At 43.2% G+C, this 26,156-nt stretch overlaps 1 protein-coding gene across 2 annotated transcripts; it reads right to left on the bottom strand.

Annotated features, from left to right (window-relative positions):
- LOC133488874 (desmoplakin-A-like) lies at window positions 1–20,176 on the bottom strand. 2 transcript variants are annotated; one of them, XM_061797353.1, is made up of 24 exons: window positions 19,764–20,176; window positions 18,468–18,552; window positions 18,154–18,272; window positions 17,916–18,063; window positions 15,356–15,481; window positions 15,172–15,231; window positions 14,917–15,084; window positions 14,733–14,837; window positions 13,966–14,061; window positions 13,745–13,870; window positions 13,231–13,389; window positions 12,774–12,928; window positions 11,661–11,787; window positions 11,395–11,581; window positions 11,094–11,287; window positions 10,163–10,344; window positions 9,950–10,088; window positions 8,001–8,194; window positions 7,741–7,903; window positions 7,575–7,658; window positions 7,359–7,466; window positions 6,722–6,820; window positions 4,831–6,645; window positions 1–3,728 (listed from the first exon to the last, which is right to left on the bottom strand). In XM_061797353.1, the coding sequence occupies exons 1-24, from the start codon at window positions 20,030–20,032 to the stop codon at window positions 528–530; spliced, it is 8,109 nt and encodes a 2,702-aa protein (XP_061653337.1). In that variant the 5' UTR covers window positions 20,033–20,176; the 3' UTR covers window positions 1–527. The 2 variants fall into 2 exon arrangements, with proteins under 2 accessions (XP_061653337.1, XP_061653338.1); XM_061797354.1 differs by having other exon boundaries at window positions 6,148–6,645; window positions 19,764–20,175.
- Between the last annotated feature and the right edge of the window lie 5,980 nt (window positions 20,177–26,156).

Here is a 26,156-nt window from a genome sequence, read left to right as displayed (position 1 = left end):
TGGAAATAAAACCTTTATTTTTTTTCAATCACTTTTAAGTAATATTTAGTGGCAGTAGTATATTTTTTTAAAGCCGATCAGTAATTAACCAAGTCAATGTTTGAATGGAAGACAACTTTTAAATGTAGTTTTTTTTTTTTATGCTTAAGAATAAAACATGAAGAGTGAAGCTACAACCAACTGTTATCAAAAAATCGCAAGTGACAAAACAAGCAAACAAGCAATTTCAAATAAAAGACTGCACTCTAAAAAAAAGCCAAATATTAAAATGAGTTATGAATATATTCATTTATGCAAGGCTGTGAATTATAGTAAGCATAAGTTTAAAAAACAAAACAAAACACCAGATCGAACCACTCATGCAAATAGAGAATCATATTCAATTCTAAAGATCCCAAAATCTCAAAAATACCAGAAAAAACTTTGGAAAAATGTTAAACTGTAAAATAGTTAATACAAATCTATAGTTCTGGTTGTAGTTTGTATTATTTATTTGTTTTATCTGTTCTGGGCACTAAAATGGAGAATTAATAGTTGGCACTTGTGTTGCTGGACGAGATGTTGTAGGTGTATGTAGATGAATAATCCACACTGCCTCTCCGAGATCCACTCCTAGAGCCAGACCTAGAGCCAGACCGAGATCCTGGGTTGGAGACGTTGTAAGGGCTGCTGAGTCCCTTTGATGACACCGAGGAGGCCTGCAGCATCTTCATACCGTTGCTCTCTTCCACCATGCAGCTATCCATGGCTTCCTTGTAGGAGATCTTCAGTTTGGTTTTGGGACAGGTCAGGTTTTTCGGATAGTTGCGGGTATCCTGAAGCTTCTGTGCCGCTAGGCCGTCCAGCCAACGTTTGCGGATGGCCTCCTCAATGGTAATACGTTGTCCAGTGCCGGGCGCTATCAGGCCTCCGGTCAGGTATTGAAACTCCAGGAACCGCTGCCCAGCCTCGTAAGGTAGCCACGTCTCCTTCACCGCCTCTGCTGCGGACATCCTTCTCTTAGTCTTCACATCCTCAAAACCAAGATAGGCTTTCTGTGCAGCCTTCAGTTTATTGGCCATGGCTTCGTCAAGGACACAATGATGGACAGCGTCCTGTAGCGTTAGTCTCTGGCCAGTTGCAGGGTTGATAATTCCTCCAGTGCACGCCTGGGCCTCCAAGAGCCTCTGTGCAGTGATGGTATCCACTATCCCTCTTCTATTTGCTTCGGGAATGGTTATCTTTTCCAAAGTCTCTGTGTCAAATATGGCTGCCACTGGGCTCTGGTCGTCAAACAGCTCGGGGGGAGAGACTGTAATGGAAATACTGTTGAAGCGTTTACGAACGGTCGGAGAGGACGGTGTGACCAGGGTGGGACTACTGCAGGTAATCACGTCCTCTGCACTGCTGGCTGTAATTGTCATCTCGTTGCCACTGCTTTTGCTGGAAATGTGGTCGGCAAACTGCGTCAAGGTTAAAGTTCCGGACTGATACTGATCTAGGGAATTCTGGTCAATAATACCACGCTCCATGCAATCCTTAATGTCGTACTGGGTCCCCGTCTTTCTGTCCACTATCACCAAGCGTGTAGAGCCATCTGATTGTTTGATAGTAATTTCTTCCCACTCACACTCCTGTTCTGACAAGTCTAGAAAGGTGTCATAGTCGATTAACTCGCGGTGATAGGCCTCCCTCACTGACATCTCTAGACCAGTGTCTGGGTCAACAATCACCACCCGCCTCTTGCGGAGGACATTACTTCGGCTCTCTTGTGATGTCTGGACTTTCTTCTTGTCTTTAAGAGGCAGGAGTACTAGGTTGGTTTTGGCATCGGTGATGCACCTCTCCTTCAGCTGAAGATATGTTAGGTTCTCCTTTGTGTTTGGGTCAAAGAATCCTTTTGTGTCATCCCCTTCATAGGTTAGGATCTCATTCATCTCCTCATCAAAATATCCTCGTTTATAAGCAACAGAAACATCAATACGATGGCTCTCTTTTGGGTCAATAATTCCACCGCTGGCAATCTGAGCCTCAAGTAGACGGATTCCATGGCCTTTCTCAATAAGATCTTTCTCAATGGCCTGGAAAAGGGAGATGGTCTTTCCTGTGGCAGGGTCAGTGTATCCAGTTACAGCCCTTTCTGCAGATAACAATTTATTCTTAAATTCTTTTCCTACCAGGCCTCTCTTTGTGGCCTCATCTACTGTCAAGAAGACATTGTTGACTGGGTCAACAATGAAGCCAGCTGCAGCTTGGGCTTCAAGAAGCTCCAAGGTGGTTCCCCTCATAAGCAGACCTTCCTTCATTGCCTGATAAAAGGGCCATATTCTGTCATTGACCTCGTCATAGATCCCTGCAATACAGGTAGATCCGTAGAGGTAAGACTTCAGCTTTTCCTCAATTTCTCTGCTGGTGAGTGCCCCTTCTCTAAGCTTTTGCAAATCAGTTTCATCAAGCAATTCAGAACGGATAAGCTCTGTCACAGAGACTTCCCCACGGAGACCCTTTACTGTCATGGGCTTTTCTGGGCCATTAAGCAAAAGTAAACCATGAACAGGTTCCACGGTACACTTCCTCCTAAGGTCACCATAGCTCGTCTTTTCTCCTGTTGTTGGATCCAGGTAGCAGGCAGGTCTTCTGTTTAAAGCCCTGTAGAGCTCCTCATCAATAAGATTGCGATCTAGTGCTAAATCTTTCGGAAGGAAGACACTGAGAACAGGGTCCAATATTCCCCCAACAGACTCCTGAGCCTGCAATAAGCGGAGTGCAGTCTCCTTGTCAATTCGGCCTTGTTTGCAAGCCTGGCCCACAGAAAGCACTTTACCTGTGTAAGGATCTTTGAAACCAACGCTTGCAGCTTCAGCTTTCACCAAGACGTCTCTGTCCTCTGTGTCCACGATCCCTCTGGAACAAGCAGTGTCCACAGGCATCTTGTCGTTAAAAGCAGGGTCTGCTATGTAGCCTGTTGCTGCTTGAGCCTCCAACAACATGAGTGCACTCTCTGGGCTGAGGAGATTTCTTTTTTTGGCTTCGGTGAAGGACATTTTCCCTTGAGAACCTATCATCATGCCAGCAATAATGCCTGTACCTTTTAGATTTACTTGGATGTCGACGGCTACCTCGTCCACTGTCTTTTTCCCCTGCAGAAGCAGCTCTAGATTTGCCTTGCTGATGATACCACAGTCGCAAAGCTGGTGGGCTGTGACTTTGCGGCGCACCCCATCAAATACAAGCTTAGAGGGGTCAATTGTTGCAACCTTCATATCCGTCTGGGTCTGTCTACTCAACGTGCTTGGCCTCCTCTGCAACCTCTCTATCTCCCTCTGCAGTGCATCTCTCTTGTGAGCTAGCTCTGTCGCCTCCCTCTCGGAGCTCAACAGCCTGCTCTTGTAACGTTCCTCGACACTTTGAAGCTCTCTCATCAACCTGTCAATCTCCTTCTTTAGACTCAACCTATCTTGATCTGTCTTGGACCTGTCTGACTCCCACTGCCTGAGCTGGCTCTCCTTCAGCTCATACTGGCTCTTCAAAAGAGTGAAATCTTTGAGAACAGTGTTTTTCTCATCGACCAAGCGCTGCTTGTTGCGAAGCTCAGTCTCCAGTGAATGTTTGATACGGGCCAGTTCCTCTTCAAGGCGCTTCTGACGGTGTTTATCCTGGTCCAACAATTTAAGCTTTGAAAGCAAATCATCCCTCTCCAGCAGCACGTCACTGTACTTGCTTTGAGACTCGTGCACCATGATGGATGTCTGTGGAGATAGGAGCACACACACAAGACTTAAACATGCGCAGGGAAGTTGACATAAAAATAAGAAGCTACTCTTAGTACTGAGTTACATGTACAGTGGTCTCTCAGAACTCAGCGATTTATTTATTTAGATATCACGAGGGACGAGAAGCGGTGCTAAAATTGAGTAAAGTGAAGCTAGAGATGACGAGAACTGATCCTTCTGTGAGTGTGCGACTCGCCAACAGATGAACTAACGGCTCTTAGAAAACTGCATTCGTTTGTTTACATTCAAAAAGCTCCGGCACCGAGCGACGTCATGCACGATGTGATCGCGGAATGACAATTTTGCAGAATTACACTCAATGCCGGTCACAGGAGACTTCAATCATGTCCCTCTCTCGTCGACCGACAGTTTTATACAACTGTTCAACAAGCGGGAATAATACTGCACCTCTTGTATGCCAAATTGCCACTGTGATTGGAGTTGTTCTTGAATATCTTAATAAGAAAGAATATTTAAATGTATTATTTTACTTTTATGGTTACTATTTTCTTTTTTGTGGTTTGTTATGCTCTATTTTCGATCTTAAGTCTAGCACTTTGTTACAGCTGCTGTTGTTGTTGTTAAAGTGCTCTCTAAATAAAGTTAAGTATTGTTAAACTTGAATTTTAAGAACAATTAAATAACTCATTTTGACACTTACGGTCAATGACAATTAGCTATGTTGAAGTAGTTCATTGAACCTCGCCTTACCATTACCACTTATTCTATTTCTATATTTCCCCTAGGGAATTTTTTTTTGACATCGAAACAAAATGAACAATGTCCTTGAATGGACTATGCCTGGGTTCTGAGGGTCCACTGTAATAATATATCTATGCATGTGCAATTAGTATACAGTGATAATGGGTTGTGGCTGGTTATAGTTGAAAGCACATGCAGATCTGAGGAGAAGCGAGAATTTCTTGCAAAACTCCCTGAACACACCATCTTGTGTCTGGTAATGTTACATAAAGGCTTTGTGGTCAGTCTTACGACTCGGTAATTGTTCATGCAAAAGCAGAAGAAAAAAATATTGTGGAATTATGTAGAGGCGATCCTTCAGTACAATCAAAAATACCTCAAAAGACTGCTTTTGGAATTTGTCTATTTCGACCATAAGCTTTTCTCGCTCCTTGGTCAGGTCGTTGATGAGAGCCTGGAGCTCCGCTGTCCTCTTGTTGCTACTCTGAAGTTGGACATGCAAGGCTGTGATCTGAGATGCATTTTCCCCATCGACAGCATCCCTGCTAAGCCTCAGCTCATCCCTCTCCTGTCTAAGGGCTCTCAGCTCCTCCTCCAACCTCTGTCTCTCCTTTGTCAGGTTCTGTGTCAGAGTTTTCAGACGGTCTATTTCAGTGGTGCATTCATTAAGGTGGCGGCTTTTGTCCTCGATGGTTTTGTACAGACTTTCATTGCGTTGGTTGAACTCCACAATCTGGAGTTGATCATTGTGAAGCTTCTGTTTCACGGTCTTCAGCTCGGCGATCACAGCTGCTAGTTCATCTTTGGTGAGTTTGTGCTCCCTGAGGCTCTTGTCCCGAGCCTCCTGAAGAGCTCTGAGATCCTGCTCGTACTTCCTTTCAAAGTTTGTAGCCTCGAGCTGAATTGACTTGAGGCTTGTGATTGTGGTGGTGTACTCTTTGCATGTGTGTGTCACCCGCTCTAGCTCCGACTCAAGTCTCTTCCTGCGTGTGAACTCCTCTTGGGTTGCCTTCTTTTGCTTCTCCACCTCAGCTCCCATGGCATCCAGAGAGCATTGTAGTTCCCGGATACGGCTTTGGAGCCTCACAGCGCTCTGCTCTGCCTTGTTCCGGTCACTGGTCTGCTTCTCCAGCTCAACTCGGGTGATGTGGATCTCCTTCTGAGATAATTTAAGCTTGTTAATTGTCTCCAGACAGGAGACGTTCTTGGCCTTCAGCTCTTCCTCCGATTGTTTTAGGAGATTGATTTCCAATTCCAAGGCCCTTCTCTTCTTCCCTTCCTCTTCGACATCACGTGTAAGCATGCTGATCTGCCGGCCTTTATCCTGAATATTTCTGGCAGCCTCTTTTAGTTTGCGCTCGTCCTCATCTCTCTGCTGCGTGAACTTCCTGATTTGCACCTCCAGCTCACTCCGTATCATAGTCTCTTGAGTCAACGACGTCCTCTGCTGGTTGGTCTCCATCTCCGCTCTGTTTTTCTGCTCTTCGGCGTGGGCGATGGAGAGTTTGAGTCTACGCAGCTCATCTTCGAGATCTCTCGCCTCTCCAGCGAGTATCTCGTACTGCCGCCGGACCTCGGCCGAGTCCTCTTCCTTCTGCTGCGAGGCTTTCAGGACGGTGGTCTTGGTGACGTGGATCTGGGTCTCGTATGTTTGCTTAAGTTGATTCATCTCCTGGGTGCACTGTGTTCTTACCTTTGAAATATCTGACTCGGCATTGCGGCGACGTGCCGCCTCCTCCTCCAGCAGTATCTTCAGCCTCTCAAGCTCACGTTCCTTGTCCTTGACAGTCTTTTCCAAGTCAATCTTGATCCAGTTAATCTCCTCAAGCTCTTTCTGTCTGCGGCGAACAGCCGCCTCATATTCTTCTTGTTGGCTGGTGTAGCGCTCTTCGGCCAGCCTTTTTTTCCTTTTTTCTTCCTCCAGTTGGTACTTTATGCGGTTGAGCTGGTCAGTCAGCTCTTGGATCTGGCTGTGGGTACTGTCCAGGCTCTCCTTGGCGGCAGATACTTGAAAGGATGTGGTTCTCTTCACTTCTTCCAGAGAAATGAGCTGGTCTTTTGACTGGCTGAGATCCAGCTTGAGGCGGGCCAAGGCGTCTTCCAAAGCCTTATTTTTCCCGCCACTATCCCCGAGCTCCTCCTTCAGGCGCCTAAGTTCCTCCTCCAGCACCTCAATCTTGGTGTTCCTAATCTGTGGATGAAAACTATTTTAGATCGGTTTGGTAATTTATCTTCCATCGAACGTACTAAGTGGTACTGAAAGTTACCTTCAGCTCTTCCATGTTCTTCAGCAACTCCCCAAGAAACTTGTAATAGTCACCTGAGCGAGTCAGGAGCTCAATGTAGTGGGACTGGAGGTCAGATGCCTGATGGTAGGAAGAATTACAAAATTAGCTTTCTAGTAGTAATAAAACAGACCTTAAGGTTGTTGACATTTAATGAAAACCGAAATACAGGGGGTCCTCAGTTTATGATAGAAATCTGCTCCTCTGGTGGTGACTAACCTTCATTTGTAAGTAAGTCAGAACACACTATCGTGTGTCGATAACCTTCTCTAAAACAGTATTAAAGTTGCATTTACAGTAAATAATTGTGTGAAAAATACTTCTAGGCAATGAGTATAAAGCCATTAAACGAAAGTATAGTAACTGCAGCAATAACGGAAAAATATCTAATTATTATCATGTTATGTTCAAAAGTAAGACATGAATAACAAATGTAAAAAATAGAAACAACACAGCATGGCAGGGTTCAGTTGTATACCAGAGCAAACCACAACATGTATTATCTTTCCAAAGCCAGATGATACAACTATTGTATGGGATCTCATTCGCTTATGCAAGTGTAATTAATGAAGCGACCAGTGAGTGTAGTGACCTAATGACTAGAAAACATTATTCATACCTCCTGTCTGACAACAGTAGCAGGGGACTTCAGCATGGTTCTTTTGATGGGAATATTAAGGAGTGTTTCCAGGCCGGAACTGTAGGAAGACAGCTGCAGTTCATAGTCCTGAAAACACACCACAACACACAGTAAGGAGAGGAGAGTTTTTTTGTAGCATCGGAGCATGTGGTGGTCGGCCAATGTGTTGTTTTTTTTCTTTGAAGCTCGACCAACCTGGATGGAGGCAGCGCAGATATCCGCATTTTTCTGGACATCCTCCACTTTGTCCTTTTTTCCTTTAATTTCACCGTGAAGTATCTACGTATATAGGGATTCTCAGTTGAATGAAACTTTCCCATTGTAGGTATATGCAAACAAGACAGATCGTGTGGAAACATGCCTTCTGCTGATTGAGGTAGTCCATGACCATCTGGATGTTAGTTAGTTTAACATTCTGAAGGCCGTCCTGGCGCTTCCTGGCATTGTTTATCCACTGGTCAATGGAAGTGCTGCTCTGCTGGTAGTTTTTCAGCTGCTTCTCGTGATTCTCCAAATCCCACAATCTGAAAGAGGAAAGCGTGGGAGGAGGAACAATGAAGGGATATTTTTAAGTCTCATCACCAAAAGCTAAACAGGAATAAAATGTGAAGGTGTACTGACCGGGTGTCAATTTGGGTTTGGATGCGGCGCCAGCGGTCAGACAGCTGACCCACCAGCTCCGCATATTTGGACAAGTCCACGTCACATCTGTGGAAGGACTCTGAGACTTGACTGTTCCACTGAACTGCTTTGGCCAGCTCCGACTCCATCGTGGTCAGCAGGTCTTTTTTGTGGTCAAGCTCAATCTTCATTTGCTTTAAGAGAGAATAAAAAAAAAAGTACACATCTGAACATGAACACATCTGAGTAACTAAAAGCCCAATTCCAATGAAGTTGGGACGTTGTGTTAAACATAAATCAAAACAGAATACAATGATTTGTAAATCATGTTCAACCTATATTTAATTGAATACACTACAAAGACAAGATATTTAATGTTCAAACTGATAAACTTGATTGTTTTTAGCAAATAATCATTAACTTTGAATTTTATGGCTCCAACACGCTCCAAAAAAGCTGGGACAGTGTTATGTTTACCACTGTGTTACATCACCTTTTCTTTGAACAACATTCAATAAACGTTTGGGAACTGAGGACACTAATTGTTGAAGCTTTGTAGGTGGAATTCTTTCCCATTCTCGCTCGATGTACAGCTTCAGCTGTTCAACAGGCCGGGGTCTCCGTTGTCGTATTTTACGCTTCATAATGCGCCACACATTTTCAATGGGAGACAGGTCTGGACTGCAGGCAGGCCAGTCTAGTACCCGCACTCTTTTACTACGAAGCCACGCTGTTGTAACACGTGCAAAATGTGGTTTGGCATTGTCTTGCTGAAATAAGCAGGGGCGTCCATGAAAAAGACGTTGCTTGGATGGCAGCCTATGTTTCTCCAAAACCTGTATGTACCTTTCAGCATTAATGGTGCCTTCACAGATGTGTAAGTTACCCATGCCATTGGCACTAACACAGCCCTATACCATCACAGATGCTGGCTTTTGAACTTTGCGTCCATAACAGTCCGGATGGTTCTTTTTCTCTTTGGCCCGGAGGACACGACGTCCACAATTTCCAAAAACAATTTGAAATGTGGACTCGTCGGACCGCAGAACACTTTTCCACTTTGCGTAAGTCCATCTTAGATGAGCTCGGGCCCAGAGAAGCCGGCGGCGTTTCTGGGTGTTGTTGATAAATGGCTTTTGCTTTGCATAGTAGAGTTTCAAGTTGCACTTACGGATGTACTGCCGAACTGAATTTACTGACATTGGTTTTCTGAAATGTTCCTGAGCCCACGTGGTGATATCCTTTACACATTGATGTCGGTTTTTGCTGTAGTGCCGCCTGAGGGATCGAAGGTCATGGGCATTCAATGTTGGTTTTCGGCCTTGCCGCTTACATGCAGTGATTTCTCCAGATTCTCTGAACCTTTTGATGATATTCTGGACCGTAGATGATGAAATCCCTAAATTCCTTGCAATTGTAGGTTGAGGAACATTGTCCTTAAACTGTTCAACTATTTTCTCCCGCACTTGTTCACAAAGAGGTGAACCTCGCCCCATCTTTGTTTGTGAATGACGAGCTCCTTTTCTACCCAATCATGGCACCCACCTGTTCCCAATGAGCCTGTTCACCTGTGGGATGTTCCAAACAGGTGTTTGATGAGCATTCCTCAACTTTCTCAGTCTTTTTTGCCACCTGTCCCAGCTTTTTTGGAACGTGTTGAAAATTTTAACTTAATGATTTGCTAAAAACAATAAAGTTTCAGTTTGAACATTAAATATCTTGTCTTTGTAGTGTATTCAATTAAATATAGGTTGAACGTGATTTGCAAATCATTGTATTCTGTTTAACACAACTTCGTTGGAATTTGGGTTGTACTTTATGACAGCAATATACTGCTCAATACGACACTTGCATTAAAACAGGAGAACAGAACATTTACAGAGAGATCCCTTCAAAGATAACTGATATCCTTAGTAAATAAAGGAACTGTATTTTAAATTTGTAAAAACCTTCAGAGTGCTCTGGTAGTTGTCCAGTTCTCGTGGGTCCAGCGAGGTGGTCTCTTTCTCCGTCAGGCGGGCCTCGTGGACTTTGACGACATCTTCAACCTGGAGAAGAGTCTCCAGCAAGGACTTCAGCGCTGAAAGTCTGTTGGCAAGTGTATATTATCTTACTTTTTGTCGTGTTTCTTGCTGTATTTCTTTTCCAAAAGGACAAAGCACCTTTGGATGTAAGCCGAGTAGAGACCCTGCAGACCTCCCAGTTTCTGGCTGATGATTTCCAGCTCCGAGCGGAGGAACTTGGCTTGCTCGGAGTCGGGATGGATCCCTTCGAGCTGCTTAAGAATCTTCTCTCTTAGGCGAAGGTACTCGTCGTGAATGTAGTCCAGATCTTGGTGCACAGTCTGGACATCAATGTATACAGCACATTCAATCCAGCGTAATAATCATCCATCGAGACATTCTCTATCGCGCTTTTCGTCATTTGAGTCACAGAGTGCACCCTGGACTGGTTGCCAGGCAACCGCATGGCATATATAGAAAAACAAATTCAAACAAAATTTGATTTACGGTGAAGCACCGCTATTTGCAGGGGATCGGGAACGAGCCCTGCCGTGAATAGTGAAATTGCATGAGTACTAACTGACACCCCCCCATAAATAATTTTCTTATTGCCTATAGATGCCATAAGATGGCAGCCAATCACAATTTTTGTCTAAATGAAACTCCGAAGCTCACTCGGGCTCAGTTTCTTGTCACGGAGATGTCACAAGTTGGCAGAAAAGCACTACTTTAGTCTAAATTAAGCTCCTCAACTCATTAAACTCGGCACCAAGATGCCACAAGATGATGGCAAAGCAAAACGTATTGCTTTGAGTGAGAACATAAACAGTAAACAGGTGAGTTGCAAATAACAGCGAAAAGGATCCAAACAAATGAGCCGAACCGCAAATATGTCATTTGCGTCCAGTTTTCATGTCGGTGAAAACACACGTAAGCGCAGGCAGAACATGCGAACTACAGAGAGCTGCGATTCGAACCGCGACCTCATAACTGTGAGGCAGACGCGCTAACCACTAGGCTACTGTGTCCCTCCAGCATGATCAAGTGCTTCTAATTTTGTCGTTTGCCTACAAGGTGATGAGTGACATACCTGCAGTTTTTCGATGTGCACCAAGCACTCTTGCAGACTGTTTTCCCCGGAGCAGATGTGCAGATGGCCGGTGAGTCCGGACTCGGCCAGCTCCAGCCTCCTCCGGAGCTCCTGCAGACTGCTGAGCAGTGCGATGCTTAGGGCGTGGATTTTGGGAGGCGCGGGTTTGCTTGTCTCCTGTTTGGTTTCCTCCTCTTCAAATGGGAAGAAAAAAAAAAAAGAAGAAGCAATTGAAGAAAATCGCTTGACGGTACAAAACAAATCGAGCACCAGGTCATTAACGGCGAACTGGACAACTCACTGTGGCCGGTCAGCTGGATAACAAGGGTGTCGTAATGGGTCTGGGCTTTATCAAAGTGGTTCTGGATGCTGAATTTCTCCTCTTCCCCGAAAAGGTCACAACCTTGACTAGTGCGCAGGAACTCTTGGTAGTGGGTCTCCAGTCTTTTGATGATGCTGCGGTACTCCTCGGGACGCATTTTAGATATCTGCCATTCAAACGACGACGAGGGAGGTGAGCAAAATCTGGCTAATTTGTCAAGTTGAGTCAATGTTGTACTACCTCACCATGGAGAATGTGAGGGAGTTAATGTAGTTGATGTCTTTGACGCAGTACTGCCACGAGATGAGGCTCTTGATGTTAATGTAGAGCTGGTTCCAGATGGCCAGGATGGCCTCATAATACTGCTCGTTCCTGGGAACAACCACGTTTGAAGCATCACAACAGACACCGCAACTACAATTTTGCAGACGTTAACATTACTTCAAAACAGTTAGCAGACCCCCCCCCCAAAAAAAACACTTTTCGAAATTAAATGAAAGTGCCCTGCAATTAACTGACAACCTCACCCAAAGTTTGTCTCCGGCTCAGAAAATGGATTATTAAATCAAATTGCATACGCTTTTTTTTTTTTTTATTTCACTTCCACTAATTTACCAAAACCACATTGAAGCTGCAATCTTCACTGGACAGGTCCTACATATGGGTACAACATCTGGCGAGCAACAGACCCCTCAGGAGAAAAGTGACGTAAGCGCGGGAAGAATATGCAAAGCCCACACAGGAGTTTGAGTTTCAAACCCAGAATCTTTCCACTGTGAAGCAGACGTGCTGACCACTACTTCACCGTGCAGCCCATTATCAACTATTTTACATTTATTCTATGTACGGTCTATTCGTGGGGGATAGGAAAAGCACATAGTGAAAAGTCCGTGGATAATTGACTCCGATTATAATTGCATTGAAAAAGAATAAAACCACAAAAAGCTTGAGGAAGCGGGGATAAACTGCCATTAAGCGTTTTCGGGGTTGGTCCCCCCCGCCATAAAAAAATTAAAATAAAATGTTTTTTTAATCCACAGGTGCCAACCACAAGTATGCAATCTAATGGTACTGTGTAATTAGTGAAAAAAAACCTTTTTTATGTGCTTCTTTATTTCACTTCCAACAGCAATTGACTACGAAAAACACTGACTTCATAATGTTACTATAAAAAAATGCTTCTAGGCAGTGCGTGCCCACCCATCAAGTGTGAAATAAAACACTGAGTAGCCACTCACTTCATCTCATGGCCTCAGCTCCGTCGTCATAGTAACAAAATGCAGTGCTCTGCATATGCATCAAACGCCAGTATTTGTGAGATTATCCCGAGTGTAATGCTCCTCTATTACTCCTCTTACTTGTTAGCGAGGCCGATGCTGAGGGGGTTTGGCGGGGGGATCAGCAGACACACGGAAGGAATCAACATGTCCAGACCTCCTGGTCCGGTCACGAGCCACTTGCTGCGCTGCGTGTTGTCTTTCAATATGCCCTCGTTCCCTTTCAAGATCCCTTTCTGAAAAACAGCATGAAAAACCTCAACAGTGAATTACCAACAAACCGCATCCTGTCATACTTTATAAATTAAAGGTCTTGACAACCAGATTGATCCTCTTTCTGTCAACGTACTCTCGTACAACGGCATAATGACTCAAATAGTTATTCTTGCTTGAAAACGTCACCAAGCAGTTTGTTGATTGGTCGAGTGAAATCAAATAGAGTGGTTCTGCTGTCTTGTAGCAATGCGGGCAGGGTCTGTTTGGAATGACCACGTACTGTACGTTACCCAATACAGTTCATTGGCCTTTGAGGACCCACCTGGTCCTGCTTGAAGTCGCACAAGGCCTGGACCATGATCGGGTTGCTGGTTGTTGTCGGCTCCTCAGAGTTGCGGGGCTTCAGCCTCACAATATTCTTGGACTTGTTCACCAGACTTTGGACCTGTCTCTTATTCTCTATGATGCGCTCCTTCTCTTTCTGTGGACAGCACAAAAAAAAAATAATAATAAATGTATGTAGTTCTCAAGTGTTGTCACACCGGGACCCACATTTTCCTGTTGTCGCTAAATCGTGACTTACTTAAATAGATGCTATGGATGATAAGGAATATACACACAAATTTACACAATTTATATATATATATATATATATATATATATATATTTGGACTCTGATGATCAATAGAATATTTGTGTTCCGTCTCTCTGTGGTTGTGAACGCTTTTTTTTACAAAACTGGCCAAAACAGAGAAGTGTATATGCAAAATGTATTTGTTTTAACATGGAATTCGTCCTTAAATTCTGGGGAATTACATATTAGCATATCACGGTACCTCCAGCTGTTTCAGGAGTTCCAAAAGGTTTTCCAGTGAGGTGTTCTTGTTGCATGTGAACTTGGTCTGGATGCTCTCGCGGTCCTTTTTCAGCTTCTCGTAGGTCTCATTCGCCTCCTTGAAAAACTGAGCAGGAGATTAAAATAAATACAGTCAGTTATGACCATATCTGATGAACCGAATCAGGTGCTACTCCAAGGCAGGATGGATGAAACGCTTACCTGGCTGTAGGCTGCATTCTCTTTCAAATGAACATGAATACACTTGGTGATCTGGAGAAGCCAGCTCCACTGGGTCTGTAAGGTGTCCATGTAGGCCTGAGAGCATATACATCCACATCAGAACAGGGGCACGCATCGCCAACATGATCAGCGAAAAGCTTTTGGGCAGAAATTAAATAGAAAAAAAAAAAAAAAGGGCTTTTTTTTTTTCCTTTGAAAATTTCACCTCCACAAATTTACCTAAATTACAATTGCTTTGCATATTTTCTACCCAAATTAAATAAAACACATCATTTGTCATGCGCACTGTAATGCTGTGTACTTGGCAGTGCACCACACATCAGAGAACGGACAGGGAGACCTGGCAGGGACACGGAACTAGGGACCATTTATAATTATGCTACATAATGAATTAAACCTAACAGATAAATGAAATACTCTAGCTCACCCACGAGCCTTAGGATACGCCGTATAGAAAATGGACAAATTAAATGAATTTAAATTAAGATCTTATGTGCTTCCTAAAAAAAACAAAAAAAAAAAAACATGGTATGCGTTCCATTGCCTCACATAACAGAGAAAAGACAAGAAGTATTTTTATTTACGTATTTTTTACGCAATAATTGCAATTGGATCAATCCATAACCAATATTTTTTTTTCCACAACGGATCATTAGGGCCTGTCACAATTGGTCCCCCCAAAAAAATTCACTGACAATTATAGAAAAAAATCAAATAAAAAACAAATAAATAAATGAAAAACTCACTTCAATCTTATCCGAGGCTGGATGGTTGTTGCTCAGGAGGCCGTCCGCTTTCAGCTTGAGCTTGTTCAGCTCCTTCTCCTTCTCCTCCAGATCTTTCATCAGCCTCTGTGTGAAGAAGATCGGGAAGGTCAATGACCCCAACCCTCCGCCAAGTAGAGAACACAGGAATACATTGCAAGCTTACCGAGTAGCTCTCTTGCTTCCTGGGGATGTACTGGTCGATATTTTTGTCTCCCCAGTCGAAGACCAGCTCCTCCTCCTCCTTCTCGTTCACCCACATGATGGCGCGGGAGATCTCCTCGATGATGCTCTGCAGCTCGCGCAGCTGATTCACTCGGTTGTGGGACATTTTCTGTCATGAAACGCACAGTAAAATTAATGCATTTAAAAAAAAAAAAAAAAACTGCCACATGTATTTTAAAAAGGAATCATGTTCTACCTGCAGACTGTCCCATTCTTGTTCCATGATGTAAAGGTTGGACTTCTCACCCCTCATGCCCTGAAGACAAGATCTTTTTATTGCCTTTTGATTGTTTAGACATGACCTCAGTTAAGAGGAGCTTCACAAGACACGCACACACGCAGAAGGTCATAGTAGAGTGAAGTAATGCAAGGCTCCGTACCAGTTCGTCCCGGGCACGGTCTACTTCCTGGCTCCTTTGAATACTGCTATGGAATTTGCTGTGGCTCATGATTTGGTTTTCGATAGTGGTTGAGTCTTCCCCCCACGGAGCAGTCTGAATCATGCGCTGCAAGCATAGGGATAAAATGTGAAGTTTTGTCTTTTTAAAAAAAATAGTTTAATAACTCATCTCCCTTTTTGGGTACTTCATAAATTCCAATATTTTGCTAATAACTACAATATTAGCACCACTAACACACAAGCGTAAATATTAAGGAACACCTGTGCAATAAATGATGCAGAATACAATAAATACAAAGACAAATATGGTCAATTTGTGTCTGAAAAAGGGTATAATTCATTGCAATTGTAATTTGCATTGACATGGACCTGCACTGCATTAAACTGAGATGATTTGCTTGTCTCGATCCAAAAGTAACAAAAATATGATAAACACCTCTCAGGACGATGCGGTGCAGTTCTGCAAAGCACAATCGCAATAACAAATATAAATTACTCAAAATGTTGTGATTTTGGGGGTGAGGGGTGGGGATTTAAATAGTCCCAAAAATATATTACGGGTTACGTTTTAATTGTAATTATTATTTTAAATAAAATATATTTTGAAATTTCACTTCAAACAGCCATTTACTAAGGGCACACAGGGGGGAAAAAATATAAATAGAAAAATATGCACTATAAACAGCATACTGTATATATAGAGTATATTACTATTACTAAACACTAGTAATATCACTTCATTGCATGGATATAAGATACAAGAAGCGTACCTAACGGGAGTGTTCCAAACTAAAGCATTCTCCACTTTGTCCTCTAGGTGGCACCCTATGCCCGTCTAACATCCATTTCCAAGCAGGAAACTATTCCAGTTATGCCCCTCTTTAGATAAGAACAAACTCTGCCTGTCCCTGCACTTTACTCCCCCTTTTTTTTTTGGTTCACTCTCTCTTCTCTTTCGAGCCTTTGTTCGCCCGCCACTCCCTTCTTCCACGCTTACTGGGCTGAAGCCACACACGACGGCCTCCAAAACAGTAAAAAAAAAGCATTCCGATCAGATCAGGTGTTACGTTAGCGTCAGTCAACAGCATTTTAAAGCTATTACTTGAGTGTGAGGGGGTGAGGTTTAGAGAGGTCACGAGGGCGTTTTCCCACAAGCATGTCCGCCGTCCCCGTCTATCCAACATCTGACTGATAAGTGTCACATTTCACACTCATTTACTTCGCTCCCACCAAACTGATCCGCCCGATTCCCGTTCCCACGTCACTGTTTCACCCCGAGGCCTCGTTCACCGGTGGCGGATCAGGTTTTGGCAGTGTGCCAAGATGGTTTCAGTTGACATCAGGTCAGAAGGAGTGATAGGGAGAGTGCACACCCTCCCCCCCCCCTCCTCCTCCTCCTCCTCTTCTGAGGCTTATGCATGCAATTATCCGCGCAGCTTGAGGAGCTTCCACACGGCGCCGGCGAAAATGTCAAACGTGTTGCAACAACGCCATACGAACAACAACAAAGCCCGACACAATTTAATGCTGTTCATGATGGCGTCTTTACGTGCCAATAACCTGGTACGCGCACACAAAAAAGGAAAAAAAAATAATCATGTCTGATCACCCAAACATGATGTCAAAGGTTATGTGACTAGATCACACTTTACACTTTGTTGTCTATGTATTTGCAATTGCTCTTATTTTGCTTTGTTTTACTCTGCCGTCTACGACAGAAATGACTTTGATCCGCTGCAGGACGCATGCCAGGCCAGTAGTTGGCGATGTTGGCTCGTGTGCATCCACAAAAGCTGCTTGTCCTGCTTGCTCTTATCCGTAACTGTTGTATTTTGGGATACATTTGTCAATTTGCGAGCAACGCGTTACAAGCGCTAGGCCACAATTTTGTATTTTTTTGTGACTTACGCACTATATATTTGCATATGACTATATTTTCTTGCTCTACTATGGGGACAATCGCTAAGAATATACACTTTCATGTGATGGGAGAATCTCTCCGCATGTTTTGAACTCCTATTTCAATGCCAGAGTCATTAGCATAACACTGAAGTATAACAACTCAACTTTCCATCGCTGGCATCATCTTCTTCCTCTTTCCTTTAGAGCTCCTCTGGTGGTCACAGTTAGGAATTGCACTCTATTTTGAATTTGGGTTCTTTCGGACATTATTAATCAAGAATTCCATCTGCAGGTGCAGCTCAGTAAGTTAGTATTGTAGAAAAGTCCATTTAAGTCTGTACTTGCGTTGAAAAAGTAAAACAGATTCATGAAACATTTCACAGAAGGCCAAACATGTCAAATTCAAATTTCTTCTCAATAGAGTTCCTTGGCACCCAGATGCCACACTTTTATTGCTTTGCACAAAAACAGTGAATAGGTGTGTTTTGTTCTTTCCTTTGTAAGCAAATAATGAAGGACAGGTTCTTTGCAAATCGTTGAAACCGCAAGATATGGATGTTTCACTATTAAGATGGAAATAATTCCCTGTTTTGCTTTCAAAACGTTACAAAACCCATCGATATTTTTGAATGTCTCACCTTCTGCTGGCCAACCCAGGCCATGGCGTCTTTAAAGTACCTCCCGCCCTCAGTGGCGCCCAGCGTGCCGCCCGTGTTCCGTTTGATGGTCACGGTGCCGATCATTTGCTGTTGGATACCGCCGCACATGTGCTCCAGCTGGTTGACACTGCGGGGTTTCAAACATAAGGAACGACACGTCCCGTCTGAGCGAGAAAGTCCACATCGTCGGGCGCGCGTAGGAGCTTTTTGGACTTACCTGGCGAAGACGTCGTGGGGTATGCGCATCTGCTCCAGCTCCATGCCGTACGTCCTCAACAGCTCCATGTGGTCGGCCGCCATCATCAGCATCTTCTCGGCCTCGGCGGGTGGACCGCCCTGGCGCCACGGCAGCGATGAAGAAACGTGAGCTGCATTCAGGCGCTTTTCCCGCTTACCGCCCTCATCGTGTTGTTATGTCAACAAGTCATTTTATCCGTGCTGTGCAGTCAGTCCACAACTAACCGCGGCACTCTTCTGCTTTGCGCTTATTTCTAGCAACCGAGGCGCCAATGTAGAGCGGAGAGTACTTACGCCGTGCAGGATCATCCTTGCTCTCTGCAGGTACTCGTGACTCATGACTTTCAGCTGCATCACTTTCTCCTGAATGTACTCCGCACTGCAATGCGAGAAAACCATCAATATTCCCACCTTGAGAGGAAACGAATGTGCACGAATTGCTTGGGGAAAATCATCTAGGTAAGTATGAGTGCTGGCCAAGGATTATCCATTATTTATAGCTGTGGGAGTTAAATTAGACCCTCCGAAGAAGAACACGATGGTGACACAAGTTGGTCTCATTTAAAAATGAAAGAAGAAAAAAGAGAAAAGTAAGATGAAAATACACACACACAGAGATTTGCCATAAGAAGTAAACCATATAAAAATAAAATCTTCTTCACAAAAATAGTGACAGTGTATTACTAACTCCATAAAGAACATTTTAAAAGTTTAAAACTACTCACGTTTGAAGACAACTGACATACATTGGTGTTTTTAAAAGTTTGCCAAAATTCATAAAGCGCCATATTTTTTCATTCAATGAACTACACTGAGAAACCAGTTCAAAGTGCCACGTCGAGTTCGATGGTTATCGTCACGAAACACACGCACTGAGATGTCTCCCAATGATGAAGTTTGAGGTTTTCTTTGACTTTTGAGGCTTTTTCCAACCACAAATGGAACCACTTTGGAGGTTCCACTTTATAAACGAAAATAATAATATCATAAAAACGTTTTCAAACATTTGTATTATTATCAATTTAATAGTATTTATTTATTTATTTATTTCCATCGTACGGAGCAACCAGTCCAAGTGCCATTTCCGGTTCTATGGTTATCATCAGAAAAATCTCACAATGAGGACAGTTGGAAGTTTTGATTGAAATTGTCACCGTATAAATGAAAAATAAAGCTTTCACAACGGAGGCTTTGTGGCGATAACATTCAACCAGGGTTTGTCGCAAGTGAGGGCAGAGGGGAAATCGGGAGGGGCGTTCCAAGCATTTCCTCTGTTGTGGTCAGAACGTTGAGCAACATTATCCCATACAATTAAAGTTACAGTAATTAAGATAATGATTTTTTTTTTTTTTTTTTGTAAACATGTCGATTCAGCACAGTTCCAAAAGGACTACACTATTCTATTTTTTTTAAATTTATTTTATTTTATTTTTTTGCAAGCCCACTTTGGCTGTAGGTTGTACTTTCGATATAGTCCCAAAACAGTAATTGCATTCAAAAGAAATGAGCATCCGGAATGGGTTGGAGGACTTGAGATCCACGGGACGCATTTTGAAAACGCAACAGGTGATGATGGAAGTTGGACTTAACCTTATCACTCCGCCGGTGCCGCCGCCGCCGCCGCCGCTGCCCATGCTAACTTGCATTTTGCGCCCGCCGGTGCCCCCGTGCGTGGAGGACCTGGAGTAGGTGGTTTTGTACGTGTAGCCGCCGTCCCCCATCTGGTAGTCCCCTCCTTGTAAGCCGTTCCCAGACACGAACATCTCGTTCCTGAAGCTGGACGGCGACAAGTCCGGCCGGGAATTACTCCGCTGGCCCATCGAGGCCAGTCTGGAGGTGGAACCGCCGAACATGCTCATCTCGCCGCGAGGGGTTGCAACTTTTTGGGAGGGATGATATAAAAAAAAAATAAATAAAAAAAAAAAGGTCTGCGTGTTTCTCGGACAGGCCGTGCGCGCTTCTCCGTCCTCCTGGGGCGCACAATTGGGTCTGCTGCGAATAGGCGGAAGCTGCGCGCTTTTGCTTCGCAAAGAAACCACACCTTGGAGTGCGCGCGTCCGCGTTGGTGCGCGTTTGCGCGTGTCTGCCAAGCACTCCTCACTCTTGCGCTCTGGCTGACAGGAAGAGGACTGAGCTGCACTCTCCCGCTCGCGTTCGATTCCACTGAATGACTGACTGCACGTCCCAAAACTTTGCTAGGGTCGGGAATGACAGGCGTGCCTTTTTAATACACCAAATGCACATCGTTCTAGCAGAGGTGGCAAAAAAAAAAAAAAAAAAAAAAATCATACTCAAAAGTAGAAGTAAGATATTATGATTTAAAATAGGCAAAATTAGAAGTACTCATTCAACTAACTCCTTCAAGTACAAATAATTTAAAAAAAAAAGGACTTTGAAATGTAAGTACAAAGGTACAAAGGAATTGCATACATTGCCCATTTTGAAAAAAACTTGCATACAAACAAAAAAAAAACAGCACACATAATAGTTTCCCCTTTTATTAACTTGCACAGTTCTGCAAAAAAAAAAAAGTCTGACAGGATAATCGTGACGAAACTGAAAACAGGTCCCGCAAGAGCAAAACAAAACAAATGTGCAGTCAGCTAAAAATATTTACTGGGGGGAAAAAAATACACATGACCTGTATGTGTTGTACAGAATCGATGGAGAAACAACACCAGAATCTGGTGGAAGATATTTTCCAGGCCCACAAAATCAAACTTTTATGCTTCAAAAATCAGACGAGATGCGTGAAATCAATACATTTTGAGAAACTTCAGTTTAGTGAGAATCTAATGGATTAAATGTGTTTTGTTTTTTTGTTTTTTTTCCCCCCCAGTGACACAAAGAGGAAAATAGCTATAATAACCATAGAACAGGAAATTGGACATTGAACTGTGACTGAAAGGGTCTGGGATATTAAAAGGGTCCTTTCCCTTGTTAATGCACTCAAATTTGAACATTAAAATGTTTTAAATTTCATCGATGCATTTGTTTGTGTTTAATTTGGATTCATCTTGGCTGGAGAGTTCCAAAATGAAAAAAAAAAAAAAAAAACAACAACAACAACTTCCATTTCATGTCATGCAGAGCTCATGTGAACACACATTTCCAGTGTGGTAACTTTTCCGTTGATGCCAATTCAATAAAGCAGCAGCAGCGAGGGAAAAAAAAAACAATTGAACAGATAGCAGTGGTTGCATAAAGAATGTGTCATCCCAGGTTCAACATTCTTGAGGTCACAAGGAGGTCCATTTGAGAAAGTCGAGGGTGCTGAAAAGCCAGTGACACTCGGGACCAGCCCTTCTCTTCCGTCTGGCTGTGCGCTCTCACGCTGCCTAATTGCACCGTTTGTATGCGGCCGCATGCAGGTAGGCGTGCTGCAAAAAAAAAAAAAAATCAGTAGTCTGTTAAAGCAATTCTTGTGTGTGAGTGTGTTTTATTAGTATCAGCAAGATATTTTTTTTGGTGTGTGCATGTGAGCGTTTCAGTCGTGTGTAAAAGCCTTTCACCAGTGTGTGTGTGTGAGAGAGTGACAGAGAGCATTGCAGTTGTGTGTGTGAGACCATTTAAGTAGTGTGTGTAAGAGTGTTTCAGTCATGTTTATTACCACAAAATCACTAGTGTGTGAGAGCATTTCAGTAGTGCGTATGAGAGCGTTTCAGTCGTGTGTGAAAGCATTTCAGCAGTGTGCGTGTGTGAATGAGAGCATTGCAGTTGTGGGTGTGAGAGCATTTAAGTAGTGTGTGTAAGAGTGTTTCAGTCGCGTTTATTAGCATAAAATCACTAGTGTGTGAAAGCATTTCAGTAGTGTGTATGAGAGTCTTTCTGTAGTTCTTGAGAGAGTATTTCAGTTGTGTGTGCGTGTGTTTCAGTTGTGTGTGTTTGAGAACGTTTTAGTAGTGTGTATGAGAGCTTTTCAGTAGCATATATGAACAAAAAAACAGTAGTCTGTGTCTGAGAGCCTTTGAGTAGTTTGTGTGAAAGCATTTCAGTGGTGCGTATGAGTGGTTCAATGATGTGACTGAGAGCATTCAGACGCAGAGTTGGTATGAGATTTCTGAAGTTTGCCTGTGAACATTTCAGTTGTATGAGAGCAGTTCAGTACACTTGTGTGTATGAAAGCATTTCAGTTGTGTGTGTGCAAGCATTTTAGTAGTGATTGCGAAAACATTCCATGTTTCATTAGCTTGTGTTACATTCGATCGTGTGAGATTTCCATAGTTTGTGTGTGAGCAATTCAGTAGTATGACAACATTTGAGTGCATTTTTGCGTGTGAGAGCATTTCAGTTGTGTGCGTGCGAGCATTTTTGTAGTGAGTGTGAGAGCGTTTCAGTAGCGTGTCTGATCAAAAAAAAAAAACTGAAGTGTGTAAGCACTTTCATTAGTCGTGTGAGAGCATTTCAATGGAGTGTATGAGAGCGTTTAAATAGTGTCTGTGAGAGGTAATCCTGAATTTGGTCCCGGATGGCCTCCCCCCCGTCGTGTACTCATAGAATGTCTGCAGCGGACAGACATTGTGCCGTTTGGCTTTACGACGGCTGATGTATTGCAAAGTGCGGCGTCTGGTCTGGTCGTAAACGTGTGGGGAACAAAGGCGGGCAAGGGAGACGATGTGGAGGCATGGCCGCGCATACGAAGTGAACTCAGAACGTCTTAAGAAAAGCAACACCCGGAGGTGGAATTCTGCCCTCCTGTTCCCCCAACGCGTGCGTTTGCGTGTGCGTGTATTTCACTTCCAAATAATGATGACAGTCTGTTATAAACCACCATTTCTGGAAAGGCCAGTCTCACTGTGAACACACCCACACGCCGAGACACACCCAACATTTTTTTTCCCATCAATGAGCTCAGGTGATTTTTGTTTTTTTTGTTGTATTCTTCAAACTTGAGTGAACTCGTTCGAGCGCTCTGGCAAACGCGGCGTGAACGGCAACAGCGAGGCCAGTGAACTTTGCTGCATTTTTCAGGCCTCGTGTTGCCGGGAATGAAAGCGTACATGCCCCTTGTAAACTCCCACGCAGCGAAAGTTGAACCTCACGCAGCAAGATTCTTTCTCCTTGCGTGATAAGATTCTTTGTCCGAGTACCGAAGACACAACATTAGCCATGTAACGCATTTAAGGTCGTAAGTACAAAGCTGCGAGCTGTTGGAGGGGTAAATATTTAACACAGTGTTTGCTTAACAATACGCCGTGGCTCGCCGATATTTTGCAAGCCAAGAGGAACTTGTTGTTAGTGAGGCGTGACAACACAACAGTGTGACACATAGTGCGTCCAACACATCACCTGCTTGACTCCTCCGTGTTACAATAAGCAATGACTGTTACACCACTTTGTGAGACGCCGTCACCTCATTTCCAGACACTCGCGCTGCTGACATCATCTGCTGAGTAGACAAACACGATATATATATATATATTGAAAAAATGTAACAACTATATATTTCCCCGACATTGACACTATCGCATTTTTTTATGAACAAGTGTGTTCTCATTTGACTGGACAAGCCCAAATGTCTCATTTGTGACGAATCGCCTTTGTGTGTGGGCAGCACGTCAGCCTAGCGGTTAGCACGTCAGGCTAGCGTTTAGCAGGTCAGCCTAGCGGTTAGCGCGGCGTCGGACTAGCAGTTAGCACGTCAGCCTAGCGGTTAGCACGTCTGCGTCACAGTTCTGTGTTTCAGGGTTTGACTCTCTGCTCTGGCCGTCCTTTCACTTTGTATTTCTCCGTAATACATTTTAGTATCGATGTATTCATTGTGGCAGCACGTTAGACTAGTGGTTAACATGTCTGCTTCACAGTTCTGAGAGTTGAGGGTCAAATCTCAGCTTAGGCCTTCCTGCATGGAGCTTGCATGTTTTCCCCATGCTTGTGTGTGTGTGTGTTTCCGTCCGGGGTGATGAAGCTATAACCCACAACTATTTTTTTTTTGGGGGGTGGGGGGAAGTAATTTTCACCCAAGCCACTACAAGAGTAAATGACAGAATGCTGATTAAGCCTATGAGCTTTTGACACATCTTGCTTGATAATGTTCAATATTAATTTTTTTATATTTAGTGACTATCCTATACATTCCCGCGCTGGATCACTCGGCATGCAGGTCGACTGAGCCATAGAGGAAGGCATTCCAGCGTTTGGGGGGTAGGGGTCAAAAAATCGTGGATTATAGCTATAAATCAAATAATTTGGAGAATACCAAAAAAAAATTCCCAGTAACCTTAGTTTCCTGTTTATCTCCAAGAAGATAAACAGGCGGCACTATTTGCTATGGTGTGAGTTTAATTGCATGCTTGTTACTGAGAAATCCCCACCCACACACACAAAATACAATAGTGGTTGACATGCACCCGCCACAGTGATATCTTACATGATTACTAGATCAGCTGGACTTTGAATCCTATGTGTTTTCCTGTTTTGATCTCATATGAACACGTACATGCAGTGAGAATCAAATAATACTACCAAACAGCTTTGCTTTCAAATACCACACTCACTACAGACACACCCTAGACTTTTTTTTTTGGGGGTGCAATCTTTTGTGTGTTACACATGTGAGGAGCCGGTTTAAGAGTCACAACCACACACACACACAGTGAGTCACTACATGGCACAGGTCAGGGCGGCTCCTGACACACCTGAATCCAGGTTCGAACGGCAACAAACAGCACCCGAGCGAGACGTCAATGCAGGCATGACGGTTGACTGGTTTCTGTTGGAGCACAGCCAGGTGTTTTACTTTTAAGTGTGCACTTCAGCTTTGTTCTGGAGGGTGTGTTTGGACGGCAGAGGGCTAAGATGTCTTTTTAATGGTTTCTCTTCTACAACACACTCTAAAGGAAAATATGGTCCAGCTCAAAATGTGTGGATCTGAATGAATGATAGCACACACAATGCAATTTGACATACAGTATGTGCTCAAAATTACCGTGTACTTTGCAAAGACACACCGTACCGTAGGACTACTAATGAAGAAAAAAAAAAAATGAAGTCAGTTCCTCCGAATTTCCTGCAAGGGGCACTAATGTGTCACAAAATCATCGCAGGGTACCCACAGTTCCCCCCCCCGACCTTCCTCAGATTCCCTCACACCTTTTGAGGCCTAAAATTAAATATTAACTATAAATCTGTGATATTTAATTATGTAAACTCCAAACTATAGCATACATCTGATGGTTACAATAGTTGGAGGCTTAAAAGTTTCCACTTTAAGGTGACCTTCGCATGTAATGAATCATTATGACCACACGGGTGAAGCATTGCAGAACACAGTAAAATGTTGTCACGTGGTTAGTTCACTATATTTCATAAGAGTGGGTAAAATATCAATCGTGTATGTGGAATTTATTGCGTTTTTTTTTACAATGCCATACTTCTTATTTTATTCATAGTTGCTGCTCTCATCGATGAAAATCTCTATTTGGAAATTAGAATTTGTTTCATGCTTTATACACCATTCATGAATTATGTTCCTGCATATTTACTTCACTCTCTTCATTATTATTTTATTGTTTGAAGTATTTACGCTGTAAATACTTCAGTTTCAGCGAGAGAAAGCGCTAATAAAACATAAGCACAAACAGTGCAGGCTTAATGAGTCAAAACATTATGTTTTGGCAACCTTCTGTAAAGCCACTAGCTACATGTCATAAAACTTCAAGCAAAATAAATATGACATCATAAATTATAACTTAGCTGAAAATCATCGATCCATTTCGGGGGTTTGCCGCATTTGCACTCTTCTCCTTTTTACGTGGTCGAAGATAGAAGACAAACCTCAAATGAATTATGCACATATACAGTCATTTGATTGCTTCATTAAAGACTTTATTACAAAAAAAAAAAATGTAAATACTTAACATTTTGTGTGACCACAAGTTGGATTTGTTGTCATCCACTGAAGAGATGTTTTTAGGATTCTTCCTCTATGCTTTCACACCATTAGGTACACTTGCACAGTATGAAATGTATTAATTTGACAAC

Source organism: Phyllopteryx taeniolatus, chromosome 14, assembly GCF_024500385.1.
Source record: "Phyllopteryx taeniolatus isolate TA_2022b chromosome 14, UOR_Ptae_1.2, whole genome shotgun sequence".
Taxonomy (NCBI): Eukaryota; Metazoa; Chordata; class Actinopteri; order Syngnathiformes; family Syngnathidae; genus Phyllopteryx; species Phyllopteryx taeniolatus.
This window is presented reverse-complemented; position numbering and strand designations above follow the sequence as displayed.